The 14,312-nt window shown below is 43.7% G+C and overlaps 1 protein-coding gene across 1 annotated transcript in view; it reads right to left on the bottom strand.

Moving 5' to 3' along the window:
- DGKD (diacylglycerol kinase delta) overlaps positions 1–14,312 on the bottom strand; it is a 69,831-nt gene that overhangs the window by 38,478 nt on the left and 17,041 nt on the right. Inside the window, exons 4-8 of the mRNA XM_025209456.1 lie at positions 5,695–5,799; positions 4,984–5,116; positions 3,505–3,611; positions 2,658–2,783; positions 1,060–1,162 (exon numbers count right to left, since the gene is read on the bottom strand). Of these exons, the coding sequence (XP_025065241.1) occupies positions 1,060–1,162; positions 2,658–2,783; positions 3,505–3,611; positions 4,984–5,116; positions 5,695–5,799 (574 nt within the window). The remainder of the gene's footprint in view (positions 1–1,059; positions 1,163–2,657; positions 2,784–3,504; positions 3,612–4,983; positions 5,117–5,694; positions 5,800–14,312) is intronic.

Below are 14,312 nucleotides of genomic sequence, written 5' to 3'. Positions count from 1 at the left end.
GGTCCGGACTGTGCCGGCCCCAGACAGCCCTGTGGGGGCTGCGAATGGCTGCAGCAGGGAGTGCCAGCCATGGGGCGGGTGAGGTCCCGTCCCCACCCCCGCACCACCTTGTAACCTGGCCTCACTGCCAGCCTGGGCCCCATGCTGGCTCCAGGCTTGCCCGTCGGGGCTGCGCATGGCGACAGCAGCTGCGGCCCCCACTGCTTGCCGCACCGGGCAGTGTTTGCCGCTGCCACCTGTGGGCTGCCCAGCACATAAGCTTCAGGTGGGCAGCAGCAGCCAACACTGCCTAGCAGCTAACACTGCCACACTTGGGGGGGCCACAGCCGCTGCGCACAGCCCCGATGGGCAAGCCCAGAGCTGGCACAGGGCCCAGGCTGGCAGCAGGGCTGGGTTACAAGCTGGTGCTGAGCACGGGGAAAAGCGGCCCCTCACTTGCCCCATGCTATAGCCTCTTGCAGCCCATGTGGGGCTGCCTGTGCCTGCTCCATAGCCCCACGTGGGCTGCAAGCACCTGTAGCAGGGAGCACTGGCCGCAGGGTGGGTGAGGGGCCGCTTTTCCCTGCGCCCAGCAACAGCTCCTTGGCTGTGTGCTGCCCCATGCCTGTACCACGGGGCTGGGGGGCACTGGGAGTGCGCGGGCAGGGAGCTGGTGGGAGCACAGGGTGTCCCGAGGCCAGTGCCGGTGGGGACCAGAACAGGGTGGCAGGAGCATGGGGTCCCAGCTGGCAGGGGCTCTGTGGAGCTGGGCCAGCTCCCCCCTCTCCCTGCTGGTGCAGCCCAGCCTGGCTCCACAGACCCCTGCCAGCCTGTGTCCCGCTTTGGGTCCCACCGGTGCTGGCCCTGGGTCATTGGTCCCAAGATGGTGACCAGGGGGTGGGGCACCTGTCAAGAGGTGGGGATACCCATGTGGCCCTCGACAGCCTGCCAAAACTGGGTAAGCGGCCCTCCGCCTGAAATAATTGCCCACCACTGTCTTAGCTGGTTTGTGTATTCATACACTTAACTGAAAGGTCTGTGATTGAAAAGAAGAACAAAAAGGTATCCATGGATACTTACCATCTGAATCAATGCTGTTAAGAGCAGTGGGAGGGATGACAGATACTTTACAGAGGCCAAGGGGACACTTGTTTGGTAATACATCTTTACATGTGGTGTGTACCTGAAACAAAAGAAATGGGTTCAGATAAATCCTTCTAGGTACTTTGATTATGTAGATGACTCTCCCACTCTGAAAACGTGACCCAAACAACCAGGAAGCGTGGGAAGAAGCCAAAGAAATGAAAACCTATAGTATTAAGTCACCAAGTTATTTTTTAAAAGCCACCTAAGCAAGCAAATGGCACTCAGAGCTTGTTCATCTGGCTAATTCTTCTCAGCATACATATGATGCCTTGCTTTACAGGATTACCCAGCACACAGCAACCTGGCTACTTACAGGCCATTACAACAGGGTTCGCAGACACAGGACTAACTCATGTCCCCTGTCCTAATTCCATTGACTGCATGAGAGAAACAAAATTTTGGGGGGGGCCCAAAAATCAGGTTGTTCAGGTTCCTGACTATGGATCAAGGTGTGCTGCCCAGTTCTCCATATGGTGTTAAAGTAGGGACCTCGAAAGCAGCTTAAGAGGATAAAGCCTGGAACACACGTGAATGAAGGAACAAGGATACTAGAGGAAGTAGGCAGAATAATAAAGCATGTGTGCAGCTGGGAGTTAACAAGATAACATACCTAAGATAAGATACGCAACAAGATAAGACCCAGGGAGTGGGTATAAAATGGCCTGCAATGGTAAATAACAATTGAGCCAATGCCTTTTTTTTTTGCTCCTTTTGGGTGGACAAGGACAGCCTAACAGAACGTCTGTTATAAGCAAACCCATTAGATAAATTAGAAAGGTACATTTTGCTGGTTTTCCTTCTTAATACCCTTGAAACACCTGGAGTACTAGCAGACCAGGTTCTTTGGGTAGATATGATATCTTTTATTAGACCGAGTAGTTGGAAAAAAGTTCTTGGCAAGCTTTTGGGCACAATCACCCTTCTTCGGGCATAGGGGTTCTCTGCTGTTCCAAGATCTGCAAGGATCTACTTGGATCCTTGTACTTGGGGTCTAACAGGCTTTATGGCCTCTAGGTATCAAGCAAGTTAAGCCTGCTGAATTAGGAGAAGAAATGTTATTTTTATTCACATATTTTAATAGTCCCTGCTTTCTCCCTTGTTTCTATTGACACTTAAGTTGCCAAATTATAGAGTGGTTGGTTGAAGAACCATCACCACTCATGCCTATGATTAGGTGCTCGATACACATTGGATTTTTTCGAGAAAGGCCATCAGCAAATGAAAGAATACGAACTTTAATAGTCCAGGTGTTTCTAAGTACAGGAAGAAAAAAAATCCTGTGGTACCACTGGATGTGAAAAATATTTCTAGGCTTTATTTATGCACCACAGTGAAGCAATTAGCCGTGTTTCTTCCTCTTCACAGACTGTCTATAATGTGAAGGAAAAAACCCCAGTGATGCACGTAAACAAGAGCATGGCTTAAATTTCCATTTCAAACAAAAAGCAGTAGCAGACAAGACACAAAGGCCCACATACACTGAAAGGAGACAACTTTTAGAGAGGGTCATGATGTTTATTTAGCTCACGCACCATGGCTTTGCACCAGAGGCAGCGCCAGTCTTGCAAGCGCAGAACACTGCCACAGGTTTTATCGCACACTGTGCATTTGGCACTCACAGGGAGGTTTCCTTCCAGCCACTGATGTGGCATTGAGATCTGTAATCCAAGCAGAGAAGAAATAAGTACAGGCTTTCCAGAACACAAGTCAGAGAACACAAAGCAGAATAGGCGGGACTGGAGCATGCAAAGATGCAATTTTTCATTCTGCATGAGGTTGGCAAGGGCACTCTCTAGGAACTATCTGCCTCTCTCTGGTACTTACTGAGGCACAGAAAGGCTACAGGGCTTCCCCAAGATCACACAGGAAGTCTGTGGCAGGGAAGAAACTACAATCAGGTCTCCCACATTCTAAATTTATGCACAAGCCACCGAATTGCCCAACCTTTACCAAGAGTATGAAAAGGCTCCCTGCACCTGAAAATGCTTTAAACTCAAAACTCTGCATCTTTAAGGTCCATAGCCCAAAAGGAGTCTCAGAGTGACAGGATTCTCTGTTGGTAAAAGGTAACTAAAATCGACAGGACTCTCTGAACTGACCACTGTTCTTTGACACTAGGTGGTTTTATATACCATATGCATGTAAAAGCAAAACCTTTTAGTTCCACAGTAAGTGAATACTACAGAGTGCTCGCCAGCCCTGGGACATACAGATCCATTTAATTTTTCCAAATCAGGACTCAGGGAATGAAAGCTGGAAGCAGCTCCAGCCATCCCAACCTGAAACTTTAACCATGTATACAGTAGGGGGAGAAGCATACGCAAAGCAGGCTCCCCACTGCCAGGTGCTCCAAGCCAGAGAGCTCAGGATGATACATACCCCATCTTCTTCCTCAATGATATCTTTCCCGATAGAGGCCAGTGTTGTCCATTTGCAGTTATTGGTTGCCCGAACAGCACACCGTTTGTGGGCTTTGAACTTACACACTACAGAAGAAGAACAATAACAAGAAGAAGAATTCATTCTCATGCAAAAGGGATAATGCAGCAGTACAAGCAAATGGCTCCATGAGCAGCAAAATGCAGTTACAGTATCTGGCTCTGAAAGACAGCACATCCACTGCCTTTGTTAGCAAAGCTAAAACAATCAGATCCAAAGCCACCAAATCAATTAGTTAAGCAGGCTGCCTTTTGATTGTACAGGTATTAGTTACCACCTTGTATGCCAGCAATATGTACACTAATATGCTTCAGCATTCCCACAGGCATTACTGGTGTTGATTTGTCCCTGCCAGAATGAGCTGTGAGAAGCCAAGCATGTCTGCTGTGCCAAAGCCGAGAAAGAAAGAATAGCCATCTGAAGTTCAAATGCTTAAATGCATTTGTTCCTGGGAGAAATACTTTTATCTGATGCTTCAAAAATATATATGTCCATACTTCGCGCTTGTAGGGTTTTATTAGTATATAGCAATAATTTGGGAGTATGAAAGTAAGTGCCACACCAGATTCTAACCAGCATTAACACTGTATTTTCTCACAAGCCACATGCACCCCTCCCAAATAAAACATACACCTTGTTTTTGGGAAGGCAAAATGAAGGGAAAAAAGATGCTTTCTGGAGTTATGACTGCACAGAGCAGGGATAGAATCTAATTTGCAGCTCACTCTCCCTCCCTTTCCTATTTAAACACAAGCTGAAACCCTAGCTGCTGCTGAAGACTGGTCTCCATGAGTGGGTTTATGATTCTGAAAAGAGGTGCGAAGCAGTGAAATAGAAGAGAGAACAGAAGTGGCTAAAAGAGCAAAACTGTCAGAAGGAAGTGGAACATCAAGATAATTAAAAAGGAGAGATGACCATGAATACCTGTGAAGAACCATGAGCCTGTAAGTCAACTGACTCCCTCAGCTGCCCAAATAGAAATGCTGCTGCAAGCAGGAATCAAAGCAGATCTTCCATCTAGCGAAGGTAGAAGATCAAATTCCCTTCTTAAGATGAGTACCCCAATTTTGGGGGGCTCATTTTTGGGGAAAAGGTGTGTGTGGTAAGTAAATATGGTACTATGTCCTTTCCAGCATCTTTGGATAACTATATAGGTACCTGCTTCTGTTTTCCTTGTGCATCCCCAAATCCCCCATGAAACCATCAGGAACTTGAAAGCAAAAGAAAAGTAAGACCAAGCCTGTAAAAAAAGTTCTGCTCTGACCTTCTGTAACTTTCCTATGCCCATTTGGTGCCATTTTTCCTCTGCACCCTTCTATAAACTGTACATAAGAGTATGGTTATTTAAAATGATCTTTGGAACATGCCAGTAAGTCACCCTGGTGACATGCCAAGTGCAAGACAATGAAGTGCTTTTACCTTCACAAGAGAGTCCATGTGATGTAACCCCTGATAATGCTTCTCGGCACACATTGCAGTATGTTGGCCGAGCGTGTGAGCAGGCATACCAGTTATGCATCCCTGAGAAATGGTCCATGCTGTACTGGGTTGACTGTTGAAAAAAACATTACAGAAGCACGGAAGGTGGAAGTTTAGTTTTTCTAAAAGAGAGGCTTGAACATATCAGATACAAAAAGCAGAAATGGAACATCTTTCACAGAGGAGGGGGCAGCAAATTAATCTATCCAAAGGGTTGGACTAAATGACCCTTCTGGCCTATTGTATACACACTAAATAGGCTGCACGCAGAGTACAAGGAGTAAGGTTGCTAAAAGTACAACAGGTGGATATTCTGGATGATGCTGAATATCAGGCAGGTGAGATTCAAGTCAGATGATGATTCAGAGACATTATACCAGCGAAGGGACCAAGAGTGCAAGGTTCTCAACCCCAAGGGAATGCGCAGAGTGACTAGGGCTATCAAGAAAAGAGTCACTTAAAAGAGGTTGTTGTATACAAGCAGCATTTCAGAGATTTTTTAGGTAAAGCCTAAACTACTGCTCACTGCAGTCAATCAAAGCCCTTGTATTAACTTCCAAGCGGAGCTGGATCAAATTCGTAAAGTAAGATGTAAGTATGGGCCAGGCTGCACAGAGAACTGAGGGTGAATAAGAGAAGTTATTTTATTACCTCAAAATGTTCCCTGTTCTGCACAGTCTTCAGTGCTGCAATCCAATCTTCCATCTCTTTTCTGTTATCAGCACAGAGGATGAGCTTCCGACATGGAGTGATAATCTGCAAGAAGAGAGAAAGAATGCTCGAGTTGCAGAAAACTGAGTAAGGAACAAGTTTTTCCATGGAGAAGTAATAACTTTTATTACAGGAAATTAAAGAGAACTGTCTGTAGAGAACTGCCTCGAATCAGCTGCATAACTGAGCAAAGGCTGTTTACATTATTAAACGGTATTTTCAGAATTTTGAAAGCCAACCTTACATTTTCAGTAGAGTTTAGGTAGGTAAAGAGCTCAATAATTAGATTTTGAAAAAAAAGCACTGGATAGTCATCCAAAGAACCCACAACAGAAAAGTCAATTGTTGAACAGTAGTGGGAAAGTCACAAGTTTGACTACGGTGTGTTTTTTTTAAACAATTTTTTCCCCAATTTTTCACATTAATAACAAATCAATTTCTATCCTTATTTTGTCTTCATGTGAACATGCCCAGTTTTGCTCACTAACACTCCCAGGAAAAACATGTGGTTAACTGAAGTTAAGGCTATAAAGATCTATTATTTAGGATAGGAGTGTCAGATTCACTCTGTGCCCTGGGCTTGATCCAGCCTACAGGGCTCCTTGCAGGTCAGATATGGGCCTGGTAGCAGTGGGGCAAGTGGTGGAAGTGGCAAGGCCAAGGTAAATGGCAAGCCAAGCAGTCACAGGGTGAGCAGAGCTGATGACACAGCCCTTGCTTGTCCCTCTGCCACCAACAGCCATGCCCAACAGGCCCTGTAGCCCTGGATTCTGTGGCAGGCCTCACCTCCAAATTCCCTGGCCTGCCAGAAAGAGCTCTGCAGGCTTGAATTCAGTCCATGGATTGAATGTTTGATGCCTCTGACTTAAAAGATGGAAGACCACATCAAAGCAAGAAGACAATGCCACTCAACAGCAATGCACATTTTGTCACTGCCAATGAAGTTAAAAAAGTCAAAACTGCCTCACTTCTACTGACACCCTGGTCCCTAAGCCTCCACTTCATATGGTTTCTTGCTTAGTCTCTCTTATCATGCTCTTTTGCAATGGGAACATGTGAACTTTTTAAACTCTGCAATGCTTAACGTGTATGCAGAAACTGCTTTAAAAACCACTGACAATGGCCCTCCCAAACTAATCAAAGACATCAGTCCTTGCCAAAACTAACAGATTTAAACAAGTAAATCCATCTGGGAGTCATGACAAGTCAGAATAAATAAATAACAAGAAAGTATTACAGACATGAGATCACCTTATTCTACATTTGACCCTCCTGTCTCATGAAGGCCTGATCTCATTTGTCATTACCCAACGATTGTGTGCGCGCTTTGGCACTGCAGAATTATTTCCCGCCACGTGGAGCTTTCTTTGCACGGTGCAATTCTCAGCTGCAGAGAGAAAACCCCGGTGCAAAGGAGTTCCCGCCGCTCGCATGTAAATTTGTTCCCCATTATTGACTGTTTCTAAATTATTCCCACGTGGCGGCTAGCGATTGGGTTTGTTTCCCGATAAACAGGTTGGGAGACTTGAGCAGTTTCCGCCCAAGTCAGAGATCTCCGGGGAGGACCTCATTTAGGAGGACTCCGCATCCATCTTGTGGAGAACTCTGGGCCACGTGGTAGAGCCTAGCAAACTCTGCGCGTGTCTCGGAGCCGACTGATGGTTTGATCACCCATCAAGAGTCTCTCCCCGTCACCGGATGATCCTTGACGTACCCCTGCCCTGCGCACTCGTTGAGAGTCACAGCTCGGACTCTCGTATCAGTTCAGAGAGCTCTCATCGTGTTTGTTTTGCGGAGCCTAGCAAACTCCACTCGTGTGTCTTCGGTGGAGCCTAGCAAACTCCACTTGATTTTGTCTGTAACTGCAACTCAAGCAAGTTTTCCTGCCTGCACCGCGACCATCTACAGTGTAAGTAAAATAATCTTTAATCAATCTCCACGCATCAGTGCCCAATTCTAGTTCGCCGTGCCAACTTTCCCCGGACCACGTGCCCGGGCTGCTGGCCACAGCCCCTCGGCCCCGACATCATTCACCTCAATTTTTTCTGAAAACATCTATCTTTAACTTAGATCCCCTGACAGTATGGCTTAAATTGATGAGTTTACCTCCTGGTTTAAGGAAAAAAAAAAGCCTCGCCTTCACAACATTTATGTCCTGGGACAGCTTTCACATGTGGATTTTCCCAAAATAAAAAACCACACTTTTTATAGCATTGAAGAACATTCTATGGCAAAAAGTTCCAGTTAACCAAAGAGAAACAAGAATGACTTGATTGTAGCCCATGGACTGGCAACATTTTTGGGCAGAATGCCAAAAATACTAGCAGCCCTGACTTGTAAGATCTTGATGTGCCGGGGTGGATGGAGGGAGAGCTGCAAGGGGCCTGATGCTTGTTCTGGCAGTGCAGCCCCAGCACATTCTCTGCCATCTAGCCTGAGGCATGTGTGTCTCTGCTGTAGCATATCAACGTTGCTTCTTCAGTCAATCAGAAGAAGTCCCTAGCGAGAAAATGATATGACTTCTATTCTTGTTTGCATATGTCTCTGTGCTTGTGGTCAACCACCAATTTAATCTTTTTTCCCAGACCTGGATCTTGCAAATGCCTAAATGTTGAGATAACTATTAACCTACAAAGTCCTGTTGATATCAACTGGATTATTTAGCTGAATAAAGTGAAAGAAGTGCTTAAGTATTTGCCAGAACACAATCCTGCCTCAAATGGGACTCTGATATTAAAGCACTGTAATACAAGGAGATTTTTAGCATTTTATATTACAATGTCCAAATTAACAATGTCCCAATAAGTTAAATTTACTCTAAGAGGTTCCAAGACCCATGCTAATAGAAGTCTATCTGCTCATTTGTTTCTTCTTATTCTATAACCCCACAAAAAATACCTATTACTTCATTTTTAATTAAAATATGGCACCCCTATGGCAGAACTTTTCTTCTGACCAAAGTGAAACAAGACTGAATGACTGTAGCCCATCAATACTGCTCTCAATACTGCTCCTTCAGTCAATTAGAAGGGATCAGTAGAAAGAAAAACACATCCCTCTGAAACAATAAAATGAAATGGACCAGGATTGCATTGGTTACCCAAGGCCCAGGCATCTCCTGTCTATGTATGTCCAGGCACTTCAAGAGTGATTCCACATCAAATGAAAATCTCTGTCTAACCAACAGTAATGGGAATATAGATCTCTAAGTATCTATGATACAAGGTAGAAAACAGGGGTGGAATAACGTAGCACTCTCTCCCACTTGGCTCATAAACCAGATTTAAGAATTAAAAACAAATGTAACAACCAACCTATCACTTTCCCACAGCTAAATTCAACTGGAACATCAAATTTCCTATTTATTTCCTGCCATACTTTGTCACAACAGAAAATCAAATGCTGAAAAATGCATATGTGACTGTAGACAAAATAGTATTAATTTGGGAAAAGTTTTTCCTTTTTCATTTAATCAGTTTTCTAACTATACCCCTCCTCCATAAAGCACTGCTTCTGGCCAGCAGTCCCCAAATTTGGCCCAGTCAAAGGATGGCATCAAAACAAAGAACAAACACTAGGTCCACAATTAATATTCACAATATATCTTTAAAAGAAGAAGCAGCCACTCAGTCGCTTTGCAGCTGCAAGATTTGTGGGGGTAGGTCCCTTATTTTCTGCTTATTCTATAAGAACCTAAGACACATTTGGACAGTAACAAAAATAATTGTTATAAAAAAACAGATGGTAAAATATTGACTCTCTCCATATAGAAAACTTGCAGCCTTATTGACAGGACCATCCCTTCAAAACGAACAAAAATTCAGAACATGACTGGTTCTGCACTTTTGATTAAAAGTTATACAGGATCAAATGTTAAGTCCTCTTAAAAGACCCAGAATCTAAAATATTGAGCCAGGACACAGAAATGTTGAAGCTCCTTTGGCAAGAGTCCAATTCCAGGGCTGCAAAATTTGTACATCTCCAAAGAACTGGTCTAATGAAGTGAAGAATAAGGTTTGAAGCCAGGTGATATAATCATTTTAAAGTCTCAAAATCCAATATCAAAAAGATTTCCATTCCACCATAGCACCACAAGTTCATGTGCCAGGAAACAAACATGGATCAAAAGATATTTGCACACTTGAAACCCCTAGACAAGAAATCACAGACCTGAAACTACGAGTTTGACCCACAACAGATGCCCAGAAATAAGGAGATAATACAACTCTTTGTAAATTATATTATGAGTTTTGGACAAGACCATTCCCAATGCACCAGTTCTAGAAAAACATTCATAATGATATTCCCTGACATCACAAGAGATAAGAATTGAGATAATGCGTCTAATATGCTCCCCTGCAAATGAAAAATCTCCAAAATGCTTCTTGGAAAAAGAGTATGGAGACACGGTGCTGATATAACTACCAACTGTGTAATAGTCAATATCTGTAATTCAAACTTTTACAGGGATAATTAAGAACCCAGAAATACAACAGTAGGAGGCATCCCAATCAGAACAGACCCACAGTTCAGAACAGGTTAAGTGCCAGACACCTCACATGGCGTATACCACCTCTAGGCACATAATTACCCTTACACTGCCTGGGCTGCAGGGAATCATACAGAGTAAGCCACTAACTAAACTGTTGCAGAGATGAGGAGAGTAAACGGTAAACCTGTTCAGAGCAAGGAACACTGAGCTTAATGAAAATGTACTTCCCTCAGGGAGTAGTGAGAGAAGAGAACAGGAGAGTGTGTGAGAAAGAGAAAGATGCAAATAGCCAAGTAGTGGAAGCTCCCCCCCCCTGATCCTCCCCACTTCTGTGCAAGTACATTTCAGTTTGAAGTGTCTACCTGAAAGACCCAAATAACTGCTGGGAGGCTAAAACCCTCTTGCCTTTCCAGTTACTAGGGAAAGAAAACAAAATTTGCTGCCCCCCAAGTGCTCCACCAGTCTGCTAACTTGCTTCTGGAAGTGGCTAGCTCCTAATATCCCAAGAGATGATACTAACCCTCCGCATCAAAGCCACACACCTTCCTGATCATGGAGTCATATACATTCACTCCTGGACAGGGTAACGATCAACTGACACGAAGGCCTGAAATCTGGTTATTCTTCTCTTGGCTGACATGGCCATGAATAGGAATGGTCTGGTTATTTTTTAAGTTCTGGGTAAAACTTCTGACTAACATCCTGGAACGGCATATTCCACAGGATGGCGACGCATTAGGTGAAATACTGTTTCCTTTTATTTGTTCTAAATTTACCGAGCAGTAATGTCATCTAATGACCTCTTGTTCTCATATAATGGGAGAGAATAAAAACAAGGGGCTGATTAGTTTTGAGTTAGGAAGGGGGTTTCTTTCCCTGGAGAATTACAATCAAAAGACAGAACAAAAATAAATCATGATATTATAAATAACTCATACAGTTTGTCTGGTTTTGGGGCTGGCAAAACTCTGAGGATTCATACCCTGACATGGCTTAGAGGTTTATCTTGAGGTGAACAACTATATACATTTAAACTGCTTCATCTTTCTAAAAAGGGAATTCCAACTATTAAACCGCTGCTTTTTGGATCCCAAGGGTTCTGAAGCTTCCTAACCTTTGAATATTAAGTTGGGTCCTTAAAATGGAAATAAAGGCTTATGTTTGTCTCCCTTTAGCTAAACATTAGTCCATAATGGGGCTGTTGAGGAATAAAACAACTGGCTGATGGTAACATGACACCCAACTTAATCAGCAGTGGCAAGAAAGAACCCACTCTCTCCATCCATCCTGAAAGGTCATCAAAATAGATGCGAGACAGGAACGGTATAAGGATATTTGAAAAGAGAAACTTATCTAAAGTGGGAACAAATTTGATTTATACCCAAAAAGAAACTCCTCAGTCTAAAAAAACCCCTGAACCATTATCTCTTGTAGACCAGCTGCCATTGTGATATCATGCCAGGACTTTGCATTGCAGACACTTATCTACCCTTTAGACAGCCAAGGCATCTTGATCCCATCACAGAAAACTTGCACTTCAAAACATTCTTCTCTAAATTATTTCCAGAATGTCTTTGAAGACAGAGGATGACATTACCCTAGCACTTCCCAAGCACACAGCATCATCTCCTCTACCCTTTCATCATAAAGTCTGACCTCTGACCAAGTTGAAAATCTCCATTCTGGCTGATGGTATCAGTTCTGGAAACAGATTAGTTACGAGTCAATGTACTGTTCTGTCCCGAGTCATCACCAGTTTAACTGACATTTAGAATCAGGCCAGCTGGCAAACAATGGAGCCAAGCAAGAAAAATCTCTAATTTCACATTCTAAAAATGGACTGGATGTCCCTAGATGACGTTCCCTGGTAAACAGCTGTGAATAATTGGTCAGAAAGACAGCCAATTAAAAAAATCTCATGCCTCCAGTCTGGAAGAAGAAATCCTACATTTCACCTTCTATATTTTCTTCCAAACAGCCTCCCCTTCCTCCACTCAACAGCACCAGACTAAGGCCAAATCTTCAACCGCTCACCTTGCTTGTATCAGTGGAGACCTTACTCATTGACTTCTTCCTGCCATGTTTCAAGGGTACCCAGAAACTTCTCAGAGATTGACTGGCAATTTGGACAAACATGCAGTGAGAATGTGCTTTATCAGAATGGATCTGGTGAGCTCAGTGACCACAAAAGACAGAAAAACAAGTTAAAAAGTCTCTAATCCAATCACAAAGCTGTCCTGAGAAAGGCACAGGCAGAGAAAGCAACTCAAAATTGTTCAGCTAAATATAGCTTCCCTGGGGCAGTATACAAGTGGGCCATGAGTGGGTGTATGAGAGGACCTGATGATGTTGGCTGCTTCCTTTTACTCACATCCTGTTTGTAAAACACACAGCCCTACTTAGAAATTTGTCACCCTTTATTCCCCCTAGAGATCATCACCTGATATGTTCAAAACAGCTGGGAGTTCAATGTGCACAGGGACAGTAAAATTCCTTATGTCACATGGGACTGAGGAGCTACAGTGAGAAGAAATATAAAAGATGCAGGGAGGGGCAGAAGCTTTACTAGCACAGCTAGAAAACCCAGTTTAATTACGTATGGGAGAGTCCAGCCCAGGCACAGGACCTAACAGTGGCTTTTGTACTGTGGATAAAAATCAGTCACATAACCTAAAAATTCAGAAGGAATATGGTAGGGTGGTAATATTTCTGGGCTAGCAACTTACCCTCCCCTTCATTCGAGCTCCTTGCATGGCTATAGTTGTAAAGTGAACAAATACAAATACAAAGCAGCGAGGCTGTGTTTACCAGCAAGACCCACAAATCAGCAGGGCCAGCATATTCTAAGCATCTTGTTGCAAAAACTCATAGAGCCCAGGATTGTTGGGATGGACTAGAGTTTCACAGTGCTCATGGTGTATGATAGATTTTCAGCTTGACATGTTGCCAAACCTGTGCCCCAACTGCAGCTAAAGTGACAGCCATTTCCTCAGGGAACAAATGGATTTAAAGAGCTGGCAAAAGACATGGGGGCAGAGAGGAAAATAAAAGAGGGAGCTTTAGAATCGGATTAGCAATTTATGCTTCAGTTTATGAGTGCGTCATTAATGGTCATTAATTAAATGCATTTGGAGCCACAGATACTGCTAATGGTAAAGTCTGGAATAACAAGCTGGCATGATTTAAACAGGTCTCCATCTTTTGGAAAGCAAGGGAGGAACTGTTATTGGATTGCTAAAGTTTGAGGACTGTTAACTTGGCTTCCTCTACAGGCTTCTGTTAGTATGCTTTTGACCATTAATCCTTAATGCAGCTCTGATAATGGACCCATACCCTGATGGTCCCATACGGAGCTGCCACAGAGATTAAATAAAACTTTAGGAAACTATTACTGTTTCAGAGTGTTCACAAATAGGAGCCACAGCAAAATTTCGCCATTTCTCTCCCCTTCAACACCAGGAATCCACTCTGAAAACCCCCCACTCAGAAACAGTTATTTTTTTATAGTGAAAACAGCTTTCCTTGACAATATGATAATCTCCCACGTATGGAAATGACCCTTCATTTCTGTTAACTATAAGGCCAGTTACTGGCTCCTCACACACACAACTCCAAATCTGATTTTTCTCTAGAAATGAGGTTTCTGTTTGCACAGATCACAGGCACCTAAACTTTACACTGCAGCACAGTGACCCTGGACTTCTACATGGCTCTTACATTTCATGCCTTAACCTATAGAACCCAGGAGAGACCAGGGCCATAGAAGGAGAAACATAACAGTGCTGCATGTCTTGGGACCGTATTTACATTTTTCAGGTTTGTTTCTTTTATGATATATACCAGATCTGTTAGGCATTCATGCAGTAACAGCAACAACTTCCTGAGCACCGCCTTTGGTAACTCTTGTTGGCACATCATGCTCCAAACAAAGCCCAACTTTTGTTTATTCATAATTTGCTGTGTCCCCATTTCTGCCTTCCCTATGCTGCAGTGGGAAAGCCAATAAGACATAGCATTCTGTGGGAAAAAGCCCATCTCATACCAGGGTCACATTCCAACATGCTTG

This window comes from Alligator sinensis, unplaced genomic scaffold (genome assembly GCF_000455745.1).
Source record: "Alligator sinensis unplaced genomic scaffold, ASM45574v1 scaffold237_1, whole genome shotgun sequence".
Lineage (NCBI taxonomy): Eukaryota > Metazoa > Chordata > Crocodylia > Alligatoridae > Alligator > Alligator sinensis.
This window is presented reverse-complemented; position numbering and strand designations above follow the sequence as displayed.